The 17,627-nt window shown below is 40.4% G+C and overlaps 1 protein-coding gene across 5 annotated transcripts in view; it reads right to left on the reverse strand.

Moving 5' to 3' along the window:
* Positions 1-1,045: 1,045 nt before the first annotated feature.
* PLCG2 (phospholipase C gamma 2) overlaps positions 1,046-17,627 on the reverse strand; it is a 151,057-nt gene continuing 134,475 nt past the window's right edge. For all 5 annotated transcript variants that reach the window (XM_032389743.1, XM_032389740.1, XM_032389742.1 and 2 more), the window contains 2 exons: positions 2,374-2,558; positions 1,046-1,732 (listed from right to left, as the gene is read on the reverse strand). In XM_032389743.1, the coding sequence (XP_032245634.1) occupies positions 1,690-1,732; positions 2,374-2,558 (228 nt within the window). In that variant the 3' untranslated portion in view covers positions 1,046-1,689. The remainder of the gene's footprint in view (positions 1,733-2,373; positions 2,559-17,627) is intronic.

Consider the following 17,627-nt stretch of genomic DNA (forward strand, 5'->3'; position numbering starts at 1 on the left):
CAGCTCAGTGTCTTTGCCTCTCACTTCTATTCAAAGTTGCTTTGAACATTTGCCACCATCAGGAATATTTGCTCAGTTGCTACTGCCAAATAAAATAGCAACTCCAGTTGGAAGAATAAGTAATGTCACAAGGTAACAGCTCCCTCGTCAGCCTGCTGTTACCTACACTCCTGGCTTCAGGGAAGGTAAAATGCATTTCTTTCAGGAGCATGTGGGTATGTTCCAGAACAGCGAGCACGGGTTTTTGTTTTTAACCCCTAATTTTTTTTTTTTTTTTTTTTTTACATCGTACCCCTGACCGTGGGCACAGTGCTTGATATTTTGAGGTGCTTAAAAACTTTTTTGGAATGCAGGCATAAGGCCTTTTGATCACACACAGCCCGGCTGGCTTTAATGGACTTCCCAGCAATAACGCAGACTTGCTAAGTCCAGGGTAACTAGGGGAGGGCTGAATGGGTTGCTAGGATCCAGTTCCAAGCAGTCAACCCACCAGGCTTCTTGCTAGTTGGTCGTCCTGATACAATGTGTTTTCTCACAGTTACTTCCCCTCCCCCACCAAGTCAATTCTCCATTCCCCCTGAGCAAGTTGTGACTTTACAGAGTCCTACCCTCCCTCCACCCCCCCACTATCCTTGTCTTTAAGAAACCTTATGAAATCCTCACCCTGTACAAATCACTTGGTTGTATCAGTATCGAGCTGGAGAGGAATACCCTCTTGTCCTCGGTGGGTCAGCCCCTGCGGGGATGGCTGCAGATGAGATTTTTTTGTAGTTTGCTGAGGCTTAGCTCAGTGCTCCAGAAAATGGGATGACCCGGAGGGCTAACTGCGATCACCTTGTTAAATCAGTAGATGACCTCTTGTCTGTGGACAGCTGCGGGCTCAGGGCCTCTCCACGGGCTCACAGCCAGCTCCTGAGTGAGCAGAGCCAGGGGTTAAGAGGCTGGCTGAGCCTTCAGTGAGTCTCTGGTCTCTCTGACAGACTTTTTAATTCAAAGGGGTCCCCACCCACCCCCCACCCCCCCATAACTGCAGTCACAGAGCAAGCCTCCACCACGCGCTGAAGCTGTCCTCCTGAAGAGAAATTCCATCCCCCTCTGAGGCCCGGCCGCTGGTCCGTGTGGCCGGCCAGCCAGCCGGCGGGAGCATGCTTGGAGCTGAGCCCGCTGACCCGGGCAGGGCAGGCCGGCAGGGACGGCAGCCGGGGCAGGGCTCCTCCGTGGGCCCTGGTGAAAGCCGGTGGCCTTAACTGAGGAATCGTTTGCCTTTTAGTTAACCTCCTTTGCAGAATCTAATGAATGCGTTCCTTACATACTGGGCTCCTCCCACCGTGGAAGTCAACTACCTGGGTCTTTAGAGGTGGAAAAGGGATGCTGGTCATCGTACGGGTCGTGCACGGGAGGGGTAACTGAGCGGGATTTTCATGGCTTTTATTCAAGGAGGTTTGGAACACGAGAGGCCAAAAATGAGGAACACAGTTTCCACAATCCTCTATAGAAAATATAAGTTAAGAAATTGTCCGAGATGAAAAAAAGCGCAGGAAATAACCTCAGCTCCTGCCAGTGGGATCTCCAGAAATGTCCTCTTGGGGCCAGGCTTGAGGAGAGGATGGCCCCACAGATGAGCATGTTCCCAGGGCCTGAAGAGAGGACAAACGCACGCGTGACCCCCTTAGTCATGTACCCCGGCTCCTAGGAGTAAAACCTGCTGTTGCTGACTCTCTTCTCTCTTAACCTGCAATAAAACAGATTTCAGCATCAGGCATTAGGCAGATGCCTAATGTCAGGGAGGTGGGCTCCTGGCAAGACAGGTAGCCTCTCTGAATCTCTGTGTCCTCGCTGGGCATTGCACAGGGCTCCCTGCTACTCTGTAGGCTACAGTGCGGACGAAATGAGCATATGGGTAAAGAGTCTACACTGTTTCCCACTGAGTCTGTTCGGGCAGTTCAGGCTAGTTCTGTTGACCAGGGCTGTCTGGCACACTTCAGGGCACTAGGCGGACGTGGCTGCCCACCCCCCTTCCCACATTACTTCCGTAGCACAACCAGAACCATCCCTTGGGGGCCGGGGGGTGGGTTCTGCCCCAGTCCAGAACCACTGGACCGCAGGAACGTGACAAGGCTCTTTGGAAGGTAGAGGTCACAGTTTAGTTTCACTATTATATCGATGTGTCCTCCTAGTGGTGACAGTTTGGCTTAGCAAAGGTGCAGATACTTAAGAAAAGTTACTGTAAGTTTATTTATAGAGCAAAGAGCCTTAGCATTGAGGGATCAGTCAAAGAATTTCTAAAGATGGGGGCCAGGCTTCAAGTGCCCCACCTCACTGCTTGGAGGAGCAAGACCTGGGCATCTGCAGGTGGGGGAGGGACCAGCTTACCTCCGGTTGCACGTCTCCTGGTACAGCTGGAGCTGGTTCTCATTGACGTTGAACTCTTTAACGAGGGCATCCCGGTTGGCATTGCGCAAGTTCTGCTGTGTGTCGTACAGAAAGAGCTGATTGTTCAGTTCTTCCTGCCGCCTTCTGAGCTGGCGGCAGGAGGAGTAAAGTTCCTCTTCGCTTTCCTGGAGGGGAGAGAACAGCCACATGGGGACCGTGTGGGGCTCCACATCTTCAGAGTGAGTGAGGGGAGCAGGAGGCAGAAGTTTCGCAACTGGGATTATCCCCCCAAAAAAAGGCAGGGCCCATTTTAACCGAAGATAAAACTCACAATTATTTATTCCATTGGAAGCAGTTTGAAAAACCCCTGTCCCCAATAAAGGGGGGCTTTTTTGTGAAACACGGCACTAACCGCACTGCCCGCTGATCCTAGGCCTAAATCTGGGTTTTCATTCTCCGTCCCCTTCTGGTCCTTACCCGAATGCAAAGGGTCTAAGTAGCTATGTGCTTAAAGTGGAACACAACAGGGAAGGGGGAGAGTAGCCTGATAGGACAGAAAGGGAAGCGGGGGCCGGCAGATCTTTGAAGACCTTAAAACGCAAGATTGCACATTACAACACAGATGAACCTTGCAAACATTATTTAAGTTAAAGAAGCCAGTCCCAAAAGACCACACACGTTGATTGCATTTCTATGAAATGTCCAGAACAGGTAAATTCATACAGACAGAAAAGTAGTGGTTGCCTGGGCTGGGGGTGGACATAGCTAAAGAGCAAGAGTTTCTTTTTGGGGTGATGAAAATGTTCTAAAATTGATCATGGTGATGGTTGCACAACTCTGAATACACTAAAAACCACTGAACAGCACATCTTAAATGGGTCGTTTATATGGTATATGAATTATGTCGCAAAGCTGTTACCCCATCCCCCCCAAGCCAAGCTAACATAGGTTATGCCCCCCAGAGGTGGTATTCAACTCTGTTCTAGCTAGTAATGATGTCTTACTCCCCCTGCCCACCACCTCTGAGCACAAACCAAGCCAGGCCAATTCCATGGGAGTTTGGTTGGTGCTCTTGTTCAGAAAAAAAAAAAAAACAACTTTCTTTTCTTGGGGGTCAGTTGAAAGAGCAGTGAATGTGTCTAGTTGATAGTGGTCCCTTTGCTATCATGTAGAGAAAGTTGGGAATGAAGTTAAAAGAGAGGGAAACAGAGCCACTGGATGAGCACCTGGATCCGGCCATGACTGAAGCAAGATCTACCATTAAACACTGCAGTTGTCCTACCCAAAATATTCCCTCCATTATGTTAAGAAAAAAAAATTATCACAGTAAGGAGTTGGGATTTCAGCATGGGAGAAAGAGGATGTTTTCCTCTACTGATTTTTTTAATTTAAATTTTTAATTGAAGTATAGTTGACCTACAATATTGGTTTCAGTTGTACAACATAGTGATTTGGCAATTACAGACATTATGAAATGCTTACCACCATAAGTGTAGTTACCATCTGTCACCATACAAAGTTATTTCAATATTGACTACATTCCCTCTGCTGTACTTTTCATTCCCATGACTTATAACTGGAAGTGTGTACCTCTCAATCCCCTTCAGCTGTTCTGCTAATCCTCCCACTCCCCCTCCTCTCTGGCAACCATCAGTTCTCTGTATTTGAGTCTATTTCTGTTTTGTTAATTTGTTTTGGTTTTTAAATTCTACATCTAAGTGAAATCCTGTAGTATTTGTCCTTCTCTAACTTATTTCATGTAACATAATACCTTCTAGGTCCATCCACGTGGCTGCAGATGGCAGGATTTCAATCTTTATTTATGGCTGAGTAATAGTCCATTGTATATGTACCACATTTTCTTTATCCATTCATCTATCAGTAGACACTGAGGTTGCTCCCCTATCTTGGCTGTTGTGTATAATGCTACAGTAAACATAGGGGTGCACATATCTTTTTGAATTAGTGTTTTCATTTTCTTTGGGTGAATACCCAGAAGTGGAATTACTGGATTGAATGGTAGTTCTAGTTTTAATTTTTTGAAGGAACCTCCATACTGTTTCCACAATGGCTGCACGAATTTACATTCTTACCAACACTGAGGTTTTCTTTTTCTCCACACCCTTGCCAACATGTGCTCTTTTTGCTTTTCAATACTAGTCCTTCTGACAGGTGTGAGGTTGATTTCTCATTGTGGTTTTGATTTGCATTCCCCAATGATCAGTAATATTGAGCATCTTTTCATGTGTCTGTTGGCCATCTGTATGTCTTCTTTGGAAGAATGTCCGGATCCTCTGCCCATTTTTTAATCAGATGGGTTTGTTTTGTTTTTTTGGTGTTGAGTTGTATGAATTCAGTAGGTTGCCTTTTCATTTTGTTGATCATTTCCTTTGCTGTGAAAAAAGCTTTTTAGTTTGATGTAGTAGCCCACTTGTTTATGTTTGCTTTTGTTTTCCTTGCCTGAGGAGACAGATCCAGAAAAGTATTGTTAAGGCCAGTGTCCAAAGAGTTGACTACCTGTATTTTCTTTTAGCAGTTTTGTGGTTTCAGGTCTTTACATTTAGGTCTTTAATTAATTTTGAGTTTATTTTTGTGTATGGTGTATGGAAGTAGTGCAGTTTCATTCTTTTCCATGCAGCTGTCCGGTTTCCCCTATAGCATTTATTGAAGAGTCTGTCTTTTCCCATTATATATTATTGCCTACTTTGTCATAGAGTCATTGACCATATAAGTGTGGCTTATTTTTGCACTCTCCATTCTGTTCCATTGATCTATGTGTCTGTTTTTGTGCCAGTACCACACTGTTTTGCTTACTGTAGTTTGTAGTTTATCTTGAAATCTGGAAGTGTGATACCTCCAGCCTTGTTCTTTCTCAAGACTGCTTTGGCTGTTCTTTTGTGATTCCATACGTTTGAGGATTATTCTATTTTTGTGAAAAATGCTGTTGGTATTTTGATAAGGATTGCATCGAATCTGTAGATTACCTTGGGTAATATGGACATTTTAACAATATTCTTCCAATCCATGAGCATGGTATAACTTTTCATCTAATTGCATCATCTTCAGTTTCTTTCAGCAATGTCTTAAAGTTTTCAGAGTACAGGTCTTTCACGTCCTTGGTGAAATTTATTTCTAGGTACTTCATTCTTTATGATGCAATTGTACATGGGATGTTTTTTTAATTTCTCTTTTGGTTAACTTGTTATTGGTGTACAGAAACACGACAGACTTCTGTAGGTTAATTTTGTATCCTGCAACTTAATTCACTTATTAGTTATAATGGCTTTTTTTGGTGGTTTTTAGGATTTTCCATATATAATATCACATCATCTGCTAAGTTTTACTTCTTCTTTACCAATCTGGATTCCTTTTATTGTCTTATTGCTGTGGCTAGGACTTCCAATAGTATGATGAATAAGAGTGGATACCCTTGTCCTATTCTTGATCTTAGAGGAAAAGCTTTTAGCTTTTCACTGTTGAGTATGATGTTAGCTCTGGGTTTGTCATACATGGCCTTAATTATTTTGAGGTATGTTCCCTCTACCCCCACTTTGAGAGTTTTTATAATAAATGGATGTTGAATTTTGACAAATGTTTTTCCTGCATCTATTGAGATGTTTTTATCCTTTATTTTATTAATGTGATAAGTAGTTTGATTTATGGACAATGACCCATTCTTGCACCCCTGAAATAAATCCCCCTTCATGGTGGTGAATGGTGCTTTTAATGTATTGTTGAATTCACTTTGCTAATATGTTGTTGAGGATTTTTGCATCTATGTTTATCAGGGATATTGGTGTGTAATTTTCATGTGTGTATGTGTGTGTCTGTCTGTCTGGTTTTGGTATCCGGATAATGCTGGCCTCATAGAATGAAATTTGAAGCATTACTTCCTCTTCAGCTTTTTGGAATAGTTTGAGAAGGATAGGTTACTCTTTAAATGCTTGGTAAAGGGCACCTGGGTGGCTCAGTGGGTTAAGCATCTGCCTTTGGCTCAGGTCATGGTCTCAGGGTCCTGGGATCAAGTCCCACATCAGGCTCCCTGCTCGGCAGGGAGCCTGCTTCTCCCTCTGCCTGCCGCTCCCCCTGCTTGTGCCCTTTCTCTTTCAAATAAATAAATACAATCTTAAAAAAAAAAAAAAATGCTTGGTAGAATTCACCTGTGAAGCCATCTGGTCCTGAGCTTTTGTTTGTTGTGAGTTTTTTGATCGTTGATTTGATTTGCTTACTAGTCTATTTTCTATTCTTCATTCGGTCTTAGAAGATAGTATGTTTCTAGGAACTTATCCATTTCTTCTACGTTGTCCAACTTGGTGTATAATTTTTGGTAGTAGTCTTTTATAATCCTTTATATTTCTGTGCTGTCAGTTGTAACTTTTCCTGCATGAAGTCCCCTTTGATTTTGGGTCCAATGAGTCTGGCTAAAGGTTTATCTATTTTATCTTTTCAAAGAAACAGCCCTTCCTTCCAGTGGTGGTTTTTTTGTTTTGTTTTGTTTTTGTGTGTAGTCTCTATTTCATTTCCATTCTGATCTTTATTATTTCCTTCTTTCTACTAACTTTGGGCTTTGTTTTTTGTTCTTGAATTCTAGTTCCTTTAAGTAAAAGTAGAGATTGTTTGAGATTTTTTTTTTTCTTGGGTTAAGTCTATATTTCCATAAGCTTCGCCCTTAGAACTGCTCTTAGTGCATCCCAGAGATTTCGAACTGTTGTTTCCATTTTCATTTGTCTCAGGTGTTTTCTGATTTCCTCTTTGATATCTTTGTTGACTCACTGGTCGTTTAGTATCCTGTTTAGTTTCCTTGTTTTTTCCCAAGATTTTTTCATAATTGGTCTCTAGTTTCAAACTGTTGTGGTTAGAAAAATGTTGCATATGATTTCAGTCTTCTTAAATGTAATGACACTTGTTTTGTGGCCTAAAATGTAACCTATCCTGGAGATTGTTCCATGGGCCCCTGAAAAGAATGTGCATTCTGCTGGTTTGGGATGGAATGTTCTGTATATATGTTAAGTTCATCTGGTCTAAAGTGTCCCTCGAAACCACTGTTTCCTTTCTGATTTTATGTCTGGATAATCTATCCATTGATTTAAGTGACATGTTAAAGTCTCCTCCAATTATTTTATTGTCCATTTCTCCCTTTATGTATTTAGATGCTCCTACGTTGGGTGCATAGATATTTACAATTGCTATAGCCTCTTGCTGGATTGATCCCTTTATCATTATGTAATGGCCTTGTCTCTTGTTACTTTTTTTTTTAGCCCATTTTTTTTTCTTTTTTAGACATAAGTATTGCTACTGCAACTTTTTTTTTTTTCCACTTCCATTTGCATGGAGTATTTTTCTACCCCCCTCACTTTCAGTGTTTTTACGTCCGAAGTGAGTTTCTTGGAGGCAGCACATAGACGATAGCATATAGATAGAACATTTAGTCCACTGACATTTAAAGTAATTACTTATAGACATATACTTATTGCCATTTTGTTAATTGTTTTCTGATTGTTTTTGTAGTTCTGTGTTCCTTTTTTCAGGATTTGATGACTTTCTTTAGTGTTATGCTTGGATTCCTTTCTATTTTTTTGTGTATCTATTATAGGTTTTTGGTTTGTGATTACCACAAGGATCACCTCTATCCTGTGTATATTAGCAGTCTGTACTGAGTTGATGATCTCTTAAGTTCAAACCAAAGTTTGAACAGCCTAAAAGTACTACATTTTTACTCCCTTGCTTCACATTTTATGTATATGGCATCACAATTTACATCTTTTGATTTTGTGTCCCTTAACTAACTTCTGTCTACAGAACTGATTTTACTATTTTTGTCCTTTAAACTTTGTACTAGCTTTATAAGTGATTGATCTACTACCTTTATGTTTGCTTTTACCACTGAATTTTTTTCCTTTCATAATTTTCTTCTAGTTATGGGCTTTTCTTTTCTACTGAAATAAGTCTCTTTACCATTTCTTGTGAGGCCGGTTTAGTGGTGATAAACTCCTTTAACTTTTGTCTAGGAAACTCTCTCTCTCCTTCAATTCTGAATAACTTGCCAAGTAGAGTATTCTTGGTTTTAGGATTGTTTGTTTGTTTTTTCCTTTTAGCACTTTGAATATACGATACCACTCCCTTTGGTCTGGAAAGTTTCTGTTGAAAAAAAATCAGCTGATGCCTTATGGGGTTTCCCTTGTATGTAACTATTTTCTTTTCTCTTGATTTTAAGATTTTCTGTCTTTAATCTTCAACATTTTAATTATTATGTGTCTTGATGTGGACTTCCTTGGGTTCATCTTATTTGGAACTCTCTGTGCTTCCTGAACATGGGTGTGTTTCCTTCCACCTTAGGGAAGTTTTCAGCTATTACTTCTTCAATTAAGTTTTCTGCCCTGCTCTCTTCTCTTTCTGGGACCCTTATAATGTGAAAGTTAGTATACTTGATGTTTCCCAAAGGTCCCTTAACCTATCCTCATTATTTTTTATTCTTTTTGCTATTTAGCTTGGATGCTTTCCACTATCCTGTCTTCCAGATCATTGATCTGCTCTACATCCTTCACCCTGCTTTTGAGTGTGGTTTTAAGTTACTGTATTCAATTTTGATTGGTGGTTCTTTATATTTTCTGTCTCTGTTAAAATTTTGAGTTCAGCCAAGTCTGGTGACCATGTTTATGACCATTATTTTAAACTCTTGACTAGATTGTTAATCTCCATTTCATTTAGTTCTTTTTCTAAGGTTTTATCTTGTTCTTTCATTTGGAACATAGTCCTCTGTCTCATTTTGTCTGTCTGTGTTTGTATCTATGTATTAGGTAGGTCAGCTACATCTCCTGGTCTTCAAAGCAACGGCTTTATGTAGATGTACTGTGGGGCCCAGTAGTGCAATGGCCCCTGGTCACAAGAACCAGGAGCTCCAAGGTTGTGTCCTATGTGTGTTGTGTATGCCCCCCCCCATGGTGATTGGGCCTGCCTCCCCCTCCCCAGGAGTTACTTTGGAGGGGTTCTGGTCTTGACCAGGGCTGCCCACTGCCTGTGGCAGGGTGGTATTTGCTGAGGGCAGGGGCACCTGCTGGGGTGGGGGGGGAGTCTGCAGGAGAATGCCTGGTGGGGTGAATGGTGCTAGCACAGTAGATGGAGGGCGTCAGAATTGGCTGCTACCAGCATCCTGCCAGCTAGGCTGAAGGGAGGGCAAGAAAAATGGCACCTACCCACACTTCCATTCCTAGAGAAAACTCCTACAGATCCCTGACCCTCCAGCACATGCCCTGAAATTAGTAACTCCATGTGTCACCCAGGTGCTTTGAAACAGCTGCCTCTGTGCGGGGTCTCAGACGGAGCGATACGGCACCATGGCCCTGCACGAGTGGAGTCTTGGTTTCCTATCACCTGCTGACTCTCCTGCACTTCAGCCACACTGATCTTCAAAGCCGGACTGGGGGCTCGTCTTCCCAGGGCAGGTCCCCAGGGCCCGGTGTTCCTGATGTGGGACTGGATTCCATTGCTCTACAGGGAGCACCTCTTCACCTGGGATATTCCTCCTACTTGTGGGTCACTGCACTGGGGGGTTGGGCCCAACCTTGTTTCTGCCCCTCAGACCCTTCTTGCTGTAGCTTTTTCTTAGGTCTTTAGCTGGGGACAATCTGCTCTGACAGTCTTCGGGTCATTTTCTGAGTGGGTTTCTTATCTGTAGATGTCTCAATGTGTCCACGGAAGGAGATGAGCTCAGGACCCTCCTACTCCGCCATCTACTGACTATTATGTAAAAGATTCTCCGGAGGTCAGTCTGTTGGCTGCTATTACTGATGGAGTCGTTCAAGTGAGAGACTCCAGCGCTACAAAAATGTGCCATCAGTATTCAAGAATGGGTTTCTCTTGTCATTTATCTTTACAAAAGAATGGACTCGGACCATAACTTGCTCAGCACATTTTCCCCACCTTACAACCTAACAAAACATCATGGACATCCGCCAGGATAACTAGAACTCTGACTTTGGAGAGTGGGGAGGGCAATGGCAGAGAGTATTCTGGCCACTTGCAAAGGCGCAGAGGAGAAAAAGCAGACAGACTTGCACAGGGCGAGGAGGTAAGAGGGACAGTCCTCGTGACTATTCAGTGCATGCAGTGAGGCACTGGGAAGAGTCAGTAATGACTCTACTTCAATTTATGTTTGCCCAAGGAGACCAGCTTCCCTTCCTATTAAGAATAAAGCAGAGGGGCTCCTGAGTGGCATAGTCGGTTAAGCATCCAACTCAGTTTCGGCTCAGGTCGTGATCTCCGGGTGGTGATTTCGAGCCCCATGTCAGGCTCTGTGTTCAGCACAAAGTCTGCTAAAGATTCTCTCTCGCTCTGCCCTCCCGCTTGTGCTCTCTCTCAAATAAAATCTTTTAAAAAAAATAGAGCAGAAATTGCATTTACGTCTTAACCCTGTACTACAAATGATCTCTCTTCACCTTCCCTCTACCCAGAATAAAACAACTTCTGTTGCTTTCATTTATAATGACTTTTGTTCAGGTTAAGTTCAAGATCCATGTTTTCTACTAATGCATCTATGCTTGCAGACTTTTATCTCATTTTCTGAATCCCAGTGCATTTATACCATGTTATATAAATTCGGTACTCCGTATTCCATAACGAATATTCATAGAAGTATGTAGAAACATATATACAGTTTAATGAATAACTATAAACAGCTGTGGAGATGCAAAAGGAGGAAATAGAAGGTTGTCTGCCCTGTGCACCCTTCTTGATCAAGACTCCCTCGTTCCCTCTTAGAATTTTGGGATCGTTATTTCCTGGTTTTCTTTCGAGTCAGAGTTTTCACACAAAATTTAGCTTTTTCCAAGTCTACAGTTTTCTTTTTTTTTTAATATTAGAGCAGAGAGAGAGAGAGCACATGAGTGGGGTGGGGAGGGGCAGAAGGCAGAGGGAGAAGCAGGCTTCCCGCCAAGCAGGGAGCACGATTCAGGGCTCTGGGATCATGACCTGAGCCAAAGGCAGACGCTTAACTGAGCCACGCAGATGCCCCCTACAGTTATTTGTTTTCTTTTTTTGTTTTGTTTTTATTATGTTAATCACCATACATTACATCATTAGTTTTTGATGTAGTGTTCCGTGATATTTTCTAATAGAGTTTACTGATTTCATGGGTCACCATTGCTTCTTGCATTGTAGTCCTTCTTGCCTAAGTAAGGACTTTGGTAGTTCTTTTTAGCAAAGGTTTATTAGTACTAAATCATCTTTCTCTGTAGGTCTGAAAACTACCTTCATTTTGCCTTCACTCTTGAATGGTAATTATTAGGATACAGAATGTCTAGACTTACAGCTTTGTGTCTTAAGTCTTCTGAAGATATCCCTTAGTCTTGAGGCTGCGGTTGCTATAGAGGGGAGTGCTTGTGGTCTACCAATCCTTCATAGAATCCTTTATAGGTAACCTTTTTCATTTTTATAATTTTCTCTTTATTCTGGTTTTCTGCCAATTCAGTGGAATGGGTCTTTATGTGCATATTCACACTGCTGTTGATTATAGGTGGAAAGCATGTGCTTCTTCAGTACCAGGAAGATTTTTAGCCATGAACATTGCCAATACTTTATGCTCTGCATTCTATACTTTTTTTTTTTACCCTTTTCATATTTTTATCTTGTCTTGCAGTTTGACAGCAAATTCCCCAATACAATCTTTACATTTACAGATTCTTTCCTTAACCACATCCATTCCAGAATTTCCCACTTACTAAGCTTTAAAAAGAAATTAAGGTTTTTCAAACTGTATTTCCAGGATTTCTAACTGGCCCTCTCAGTCTTACATAATAGTAAAAAAGGTGGTTCTTTTTAAAAAAAAAAATTATTTCAAAGTTATTTTCAGATTCATTAGGTGAATCCTCTTGCTGTTATATTTGTTAGCTATATTTTCCTCAAGCATCTTAAAATTATAATGTGCAAGCTCATCTTGAATAGGGTTTCTTTCCTCCCTGAATCTATACATTGGTATCTGGTTTTCTGAATGTTCTTTTTAAAATTATTTATTTAGGTAACCTCCACATCCAACGTGGGGCTCAAACTCAGGACTCTGAGATCAAGACTTGCATGCCCTTCCAAGTGAGCCAGCCAGGGGCCCTGGTCCTTTACTGAATGTTCTAAATGGGGGATTCACAGGGCACGGCCAGCAAAGGGCTAAGGTGATTGCTCAGAGCTCTAGGTTCTCAGGAATAGTACATATTCTGGCTTCAGGGCTGTGTCCACTTTTATCTCAATCCCTCCAGCAAGCAACCGATCACTGGCCTGAGTCCTGGGCATATGCCATGTCCTTTTTTCTGAAGTGTGTTTCAGGAGAGGAAGCCTCACCTAGCCCTGAATCATCTACTTGGGGATGGCCTTCAGCCCCCATTGCATTAGCACCCAAAAAGGATAGGAAATAAAAGAATTAAATATCCAAACACAAGGAGTTGTAAAAAGAACAGGTCTAAGGGAAGCAGACTGAGTCAGTAAAGGTAAACCTAGAAATGGTAGGAATTTGTGAAATAAAAACCAAGATGGTCATGAAAAGAATATGTATTTGTATTTGTTATAAGGCTCTTACATCTCCAATTTTTATTATAGAGACATACATTTCCTATTATAGAAAATTATCCAATAAGAAAAAAAAATTGGAAGAGACTCATTTTATCCTAGAAGAAAATGAGAAAGCTCTTATCACTGGCCCAGAAAGTTTCACAAATGATGTCTTTAACATGTTAGGTGTAGTTAGTAATTATTCCAGTTCTATTCAAAATGTGCCACAGCTCTGAGAAAGAAGGCCTCCGTGTAATTGTTAAGAAGCCGGCCTAACAAAACCTGACCAAAAACTACAGACTCTCAGTGCAAAAATCCTAAATAAAATATTAATAATGCCTCTATCATAGAAGCATGTTAAACAATACAATCCTGCTGTATTTAGCTAAGCAATCCTCTTTCCTGCTCTCTTAAGATGACTGTTTCACACCTCTCGCTCAGACCTCCCTGGTTTCAGCTAATGGCCTTGCTTCTTGTTTCACGTGGAACAGAGGAGAAATTACATGGGAAATCTGCCCATCCAGGGCCCACGTGCATATCCATTCTTTCCTGCTGGCCCCAGGGCCCTCTCCCTCCTGCACCATCCTTCCCTTCTCTAGTAAATGACTCCCATCAGCAGCAAACACATTGAAAAGCTCTCCTTGAGCCCACACCCCCCTCCAACTACTAACCCATCTCTCTTGTCACATTCACACCAAAGGTCCTTGAATATGTCCTATGCTCCCCAGCAATGCATCATCTCCTACTTAGGTTTTTAAATTTTAATTTCAGTTTTTATTAATTATGTATGCACAAAGTTGAAAGTCAGGAAGTTCTATAAGGATTATTAGCCAAAAAAAAAAAACAAAACAAAACACCAGACTTCTCCTTGTTAATCATCCCCCAGCTCTCATGATCCCCGCTCCTCAAAATTAGGAATTTCTTTTGATTATTGAGTTCTTAAAAAAAAACTTAAAATGCAAGTTCTTGGTTTTTCAGTTTTCAGGAATTATCTTTGGGGAGAAAGATCTAGCTGTTTTCCCCAATTCTCTCCTGTTCCCCTATGGCTATATGTCCATCTGGGGGGGGGTCTCAATTTGTTTATATTGTAATTTTATTATTCCCACTTTGAACCCTTATATCATCGGTAAGACTTTGTTTTAGATGGATCTATGTATTTTTAAAATTTCGGGTCCTTAGAATCTTGGAGAAGATCTTTGAATGAACTACACCTGGCCTGTGACAAGATCTTCATTCAGTTCTGTACCTTTTGTTTTTTTTCCTTTCAGTTTTTATTCCCCACTGATGCTTTAATTTTTTTTACGATGAAATAAAGTTGCGCTATAAGTACAGAGAGTTCTCCCATCCCCTATCTCCTCCCCACTCCCCAGGACTAACATCCACACAACCATAGTGCAGTTATCCAAACTAAGAAGTTAACTACACATTCTATTTGGTTTTCATTGGTTTTTCATCAGTGTCCTTGTTCTGTTCCAGGATCCTGTCCAAGATCCCACATTGCCTGTAGTTGCTGAGTCTCCCTAGAATCTTCCAGTGTCACAGAGTGTGTGACACTTCCTCCATCCTCTCATCTTTTATGACCTTGACACTTTTGAAGCGTTTAGCCGGTAATTCTGAACTGTGTCCTACTATTTGGGTTTGGTGTTTTCCCATGATTTATCTGGCATGGTGCAGCTTTGGCAAGAATGTCAAAGAAGTGATGTAGCCTTCTCAGGAAGTGCGTGATATCAACGTGTCTTATTACTGATGGTAATCTTGACCACTTGGTTAATTCTCTTCCAGTCAATAAATTTCTTGAAGGAAGATACTTTAAGACTATGCAGGCATCCTATGTCTCCTCAAACTTCCACTAATTTTAGCATCCCTTAGATCTTACCTGTAGCAATTACTCTGGTGTTGAAATGGTGATTTTCTATTTCTCATTCCTTTGTACATTTATTAATTGGAATTCTTCCATATGGAAGAGCTATCTCTTCCAGTGCCAACATGCATTTGTTTCTGTACTTACCTGTCTGTGTGTCTGTCTATATATACTTTAAAGTAATTTTATATTGATTTCTCTGATTCCCATCAAACAATTTCTGGAAGGGGTGATATATACTACTTGTTCAGGTAGTGTTTATAAGTTCCTTTTTTTAAAGAGATTTTATTTTTATGTAATCTCTACACTCAGCATCAGTCTTGAATTCACAACCCAGAGATCAAGAGTTGCATGCTCTACCAACTGAGCCAGCCAGGGGCCCCAGTAAGCTGTATACTTTTATTTAAATTTCACTAATGTGTAAATTGTTAGGAAATCTCATTCATGATATTGATAAAAAACTAACTGTTTTTTTCTAGGATAAAGTGGTTAGATAATAAATACAAAACAAATAAAGATCAGTTTCCTTAAAACTGGAGTCTTTATATAGCCATATTTGTGAATGGTGATAATCAGCATAAATTGTGCTGAAGAGATAAAATTCGGTTATATTTGTGGCATTTAGTGATTTATGTATTGCCACTAAAAGTGTTGACAAACCATCCTTGCATTATTGGAATAAAAAATAGTAAGTTGTAATACATCGTTCTAGAAAATAGCTGAAAATGACTTGCTTTTTTTTTTTTTTTTTTTTAAGAATTATCTACGACTCTACGTATCTTCAGTTTTGATACCAACATCTATAGCTTCTAGACATTAATGGAGCATTTCCATTTTTCTGTTGACCTCAATGGATTAACATTAGAATTACGTTCTTTAAATCCAGGTAGAATTTAGCTATAAAACCATCCAGATCTAATACCTGTTTTGCCTGACAGCTGTTTTAGTGCTCCAGGACTCTGAGTTTTCTATGGCTTCTTAAGACAGTTTTTGCCCATGTACATTCTTCAAGTAATCACCCATATGCCCTAGTTTACAAATGTATTTTATTTGGGGGTTCACTCTCCTTCTCAATATTTACTCTTGTTTCTGCTCTTACTTTGTTCATTAAGCAGGCAAAGAGTTTATTTAATGGATCTTAATGAATCAGCGTTTCTTTTTTCTTCTAGGTTTTGTATTTCATTCAGTTGGCTTTTACCTTTATTTTGTTCCTATTATTTTATCGGTGTTTAAAAAAATTCTAAGATGGACAATTAGTGCATGTGTTTTCAGTCTTCTCTGGTTTTAAGGCAAGCATTTTCCTCTTCTAAATATAGTTATGGCATAAATATTTTACTGCTGTTTAGGTAATTGTTTTCATCTGTTTTATCTAGGAATTTCTTTTCCAATAGTGAACATTTGGGCTTTTATTATCTTCCAAATCTTAGCAACTTATGAAATCCTTCTCCTTGAAAATGTATTTAAGTTGTCTTTGCAACCAATTATGCAATCAAGTTTATGAAGTTTCTGGACAACAGAAGGAAAATGTATATTATCGACTGATGGACACAAAGGTGTTTATCTCTTAAATCAAGCTTGTTAATATTAGCTTGATCATCTGTCCTTGCTGATTTTTTTTTTTTTTTTTTATCAAGTAACCTTTGTGGGAGCTTTTGTTTTATAGATTCAGGTATGATGCTGTGTCCTAATTAAACCCCAAGGCCTCTTGCATCCCTTTGTAAACCAAACTATCATTCCATATGGTTCCTCTTAATGATCTTTGATACTTTTGGTTTTAAGTTATCCTTTTTTTTTTTTTTGAGAGAGAGAGAGAGAAAAGAAGTGATGGGGAGGGGGAGAGGGAGAGAAGTAGACTCCCTGCTGAGCAGGAAGACTGATGTGGGTCTCAATCCCAGGACCCAGAGATGATGACCTGAGCTGAAGGTAGATGCTTAACTGACTGAGCCACCCAGGCATCATTAAATTATAATTGGAGATTAATTTTTTCTTCCCAATTTCTTCCAGTAACTCTTGCATTCTTGGGGGTGGAGGGGTTGTAAACTTTGCTCATGCAATATCCTCTTGATTTTAGGCTAATTTCTTGTAAACGTTGCAGTTAGATTTTTTTTTGCTTTTCTAATGGGAGAATTCAGCCCATTGGCTAAATCAAATATGTTCTATCCCTTCCATTTTGATTACATTTTTAATTTCTTACTTTATTATTTTTATTCCAGGTCAACTTTGTTTCAGTTTTCTAATGATCCTAATTAAGTGGACATTTTCTTTTCACACCAAAGTATCAGAATTGGCTCTCCACCTACAGGATGCTCTATTTGCCACCTGAACCCCCACGCATCAAAGTCAAAACTTTTTAGGACACCTTGATTTTACCTCTCAGCTCCAAGGTTTTGCTGATATTTAAATATTTTCAATTCCAGACTAGAACAAAATTTTTCTCAGTGTATTTCTGTTTCAGGAATCCTTGTATTCAACATCACAAAATCTTAATCAGACTTATACTATAAAATGAAACTACTGAATTATTTCCCTTCTTCATCTATGCTCTCCTGAGGTTTCCCTTGGGGGGATGCATATCTAAAAACCTTGCATGTCCACAATGTATTTCTGTTGTCTTCACATGTGGGTGGCTAGAGACTGAGCTCTTTAGTCTTCCTAGTGCTGAAGAGGACAAGTCTGATGTTAGCTTTATTTTCTTAGTAGATAATATGTTGGGAAGTCTAGCTTTTTATTTACCCTTGGAATTCCGAAGTGTTACAAGCACACCTCAGATATTATGGGTGTGCTCCCAGACCACCACAGTAAAGCAAATGGCACAATAAAGTAAGTCAAATGAATTTTTTGGTTTCCCAGTGCATGTAAA

This window comes from Phoca vitulina, unplaced genomic scaffold (genome assembly GCF_004348235.1).
Source record: "Phoca vitulina isolate PV1807 unplaced genomic scaffold, GSC_HSeal_1.0 scaffold56, whole genome shotgun sequence".
Classification (NCBI taxonomy): Eukaryota; Metazoa; Chordata; class Mammalia; order Carnivora; family Phocidae; genus Phoca; species Phoca vitulina.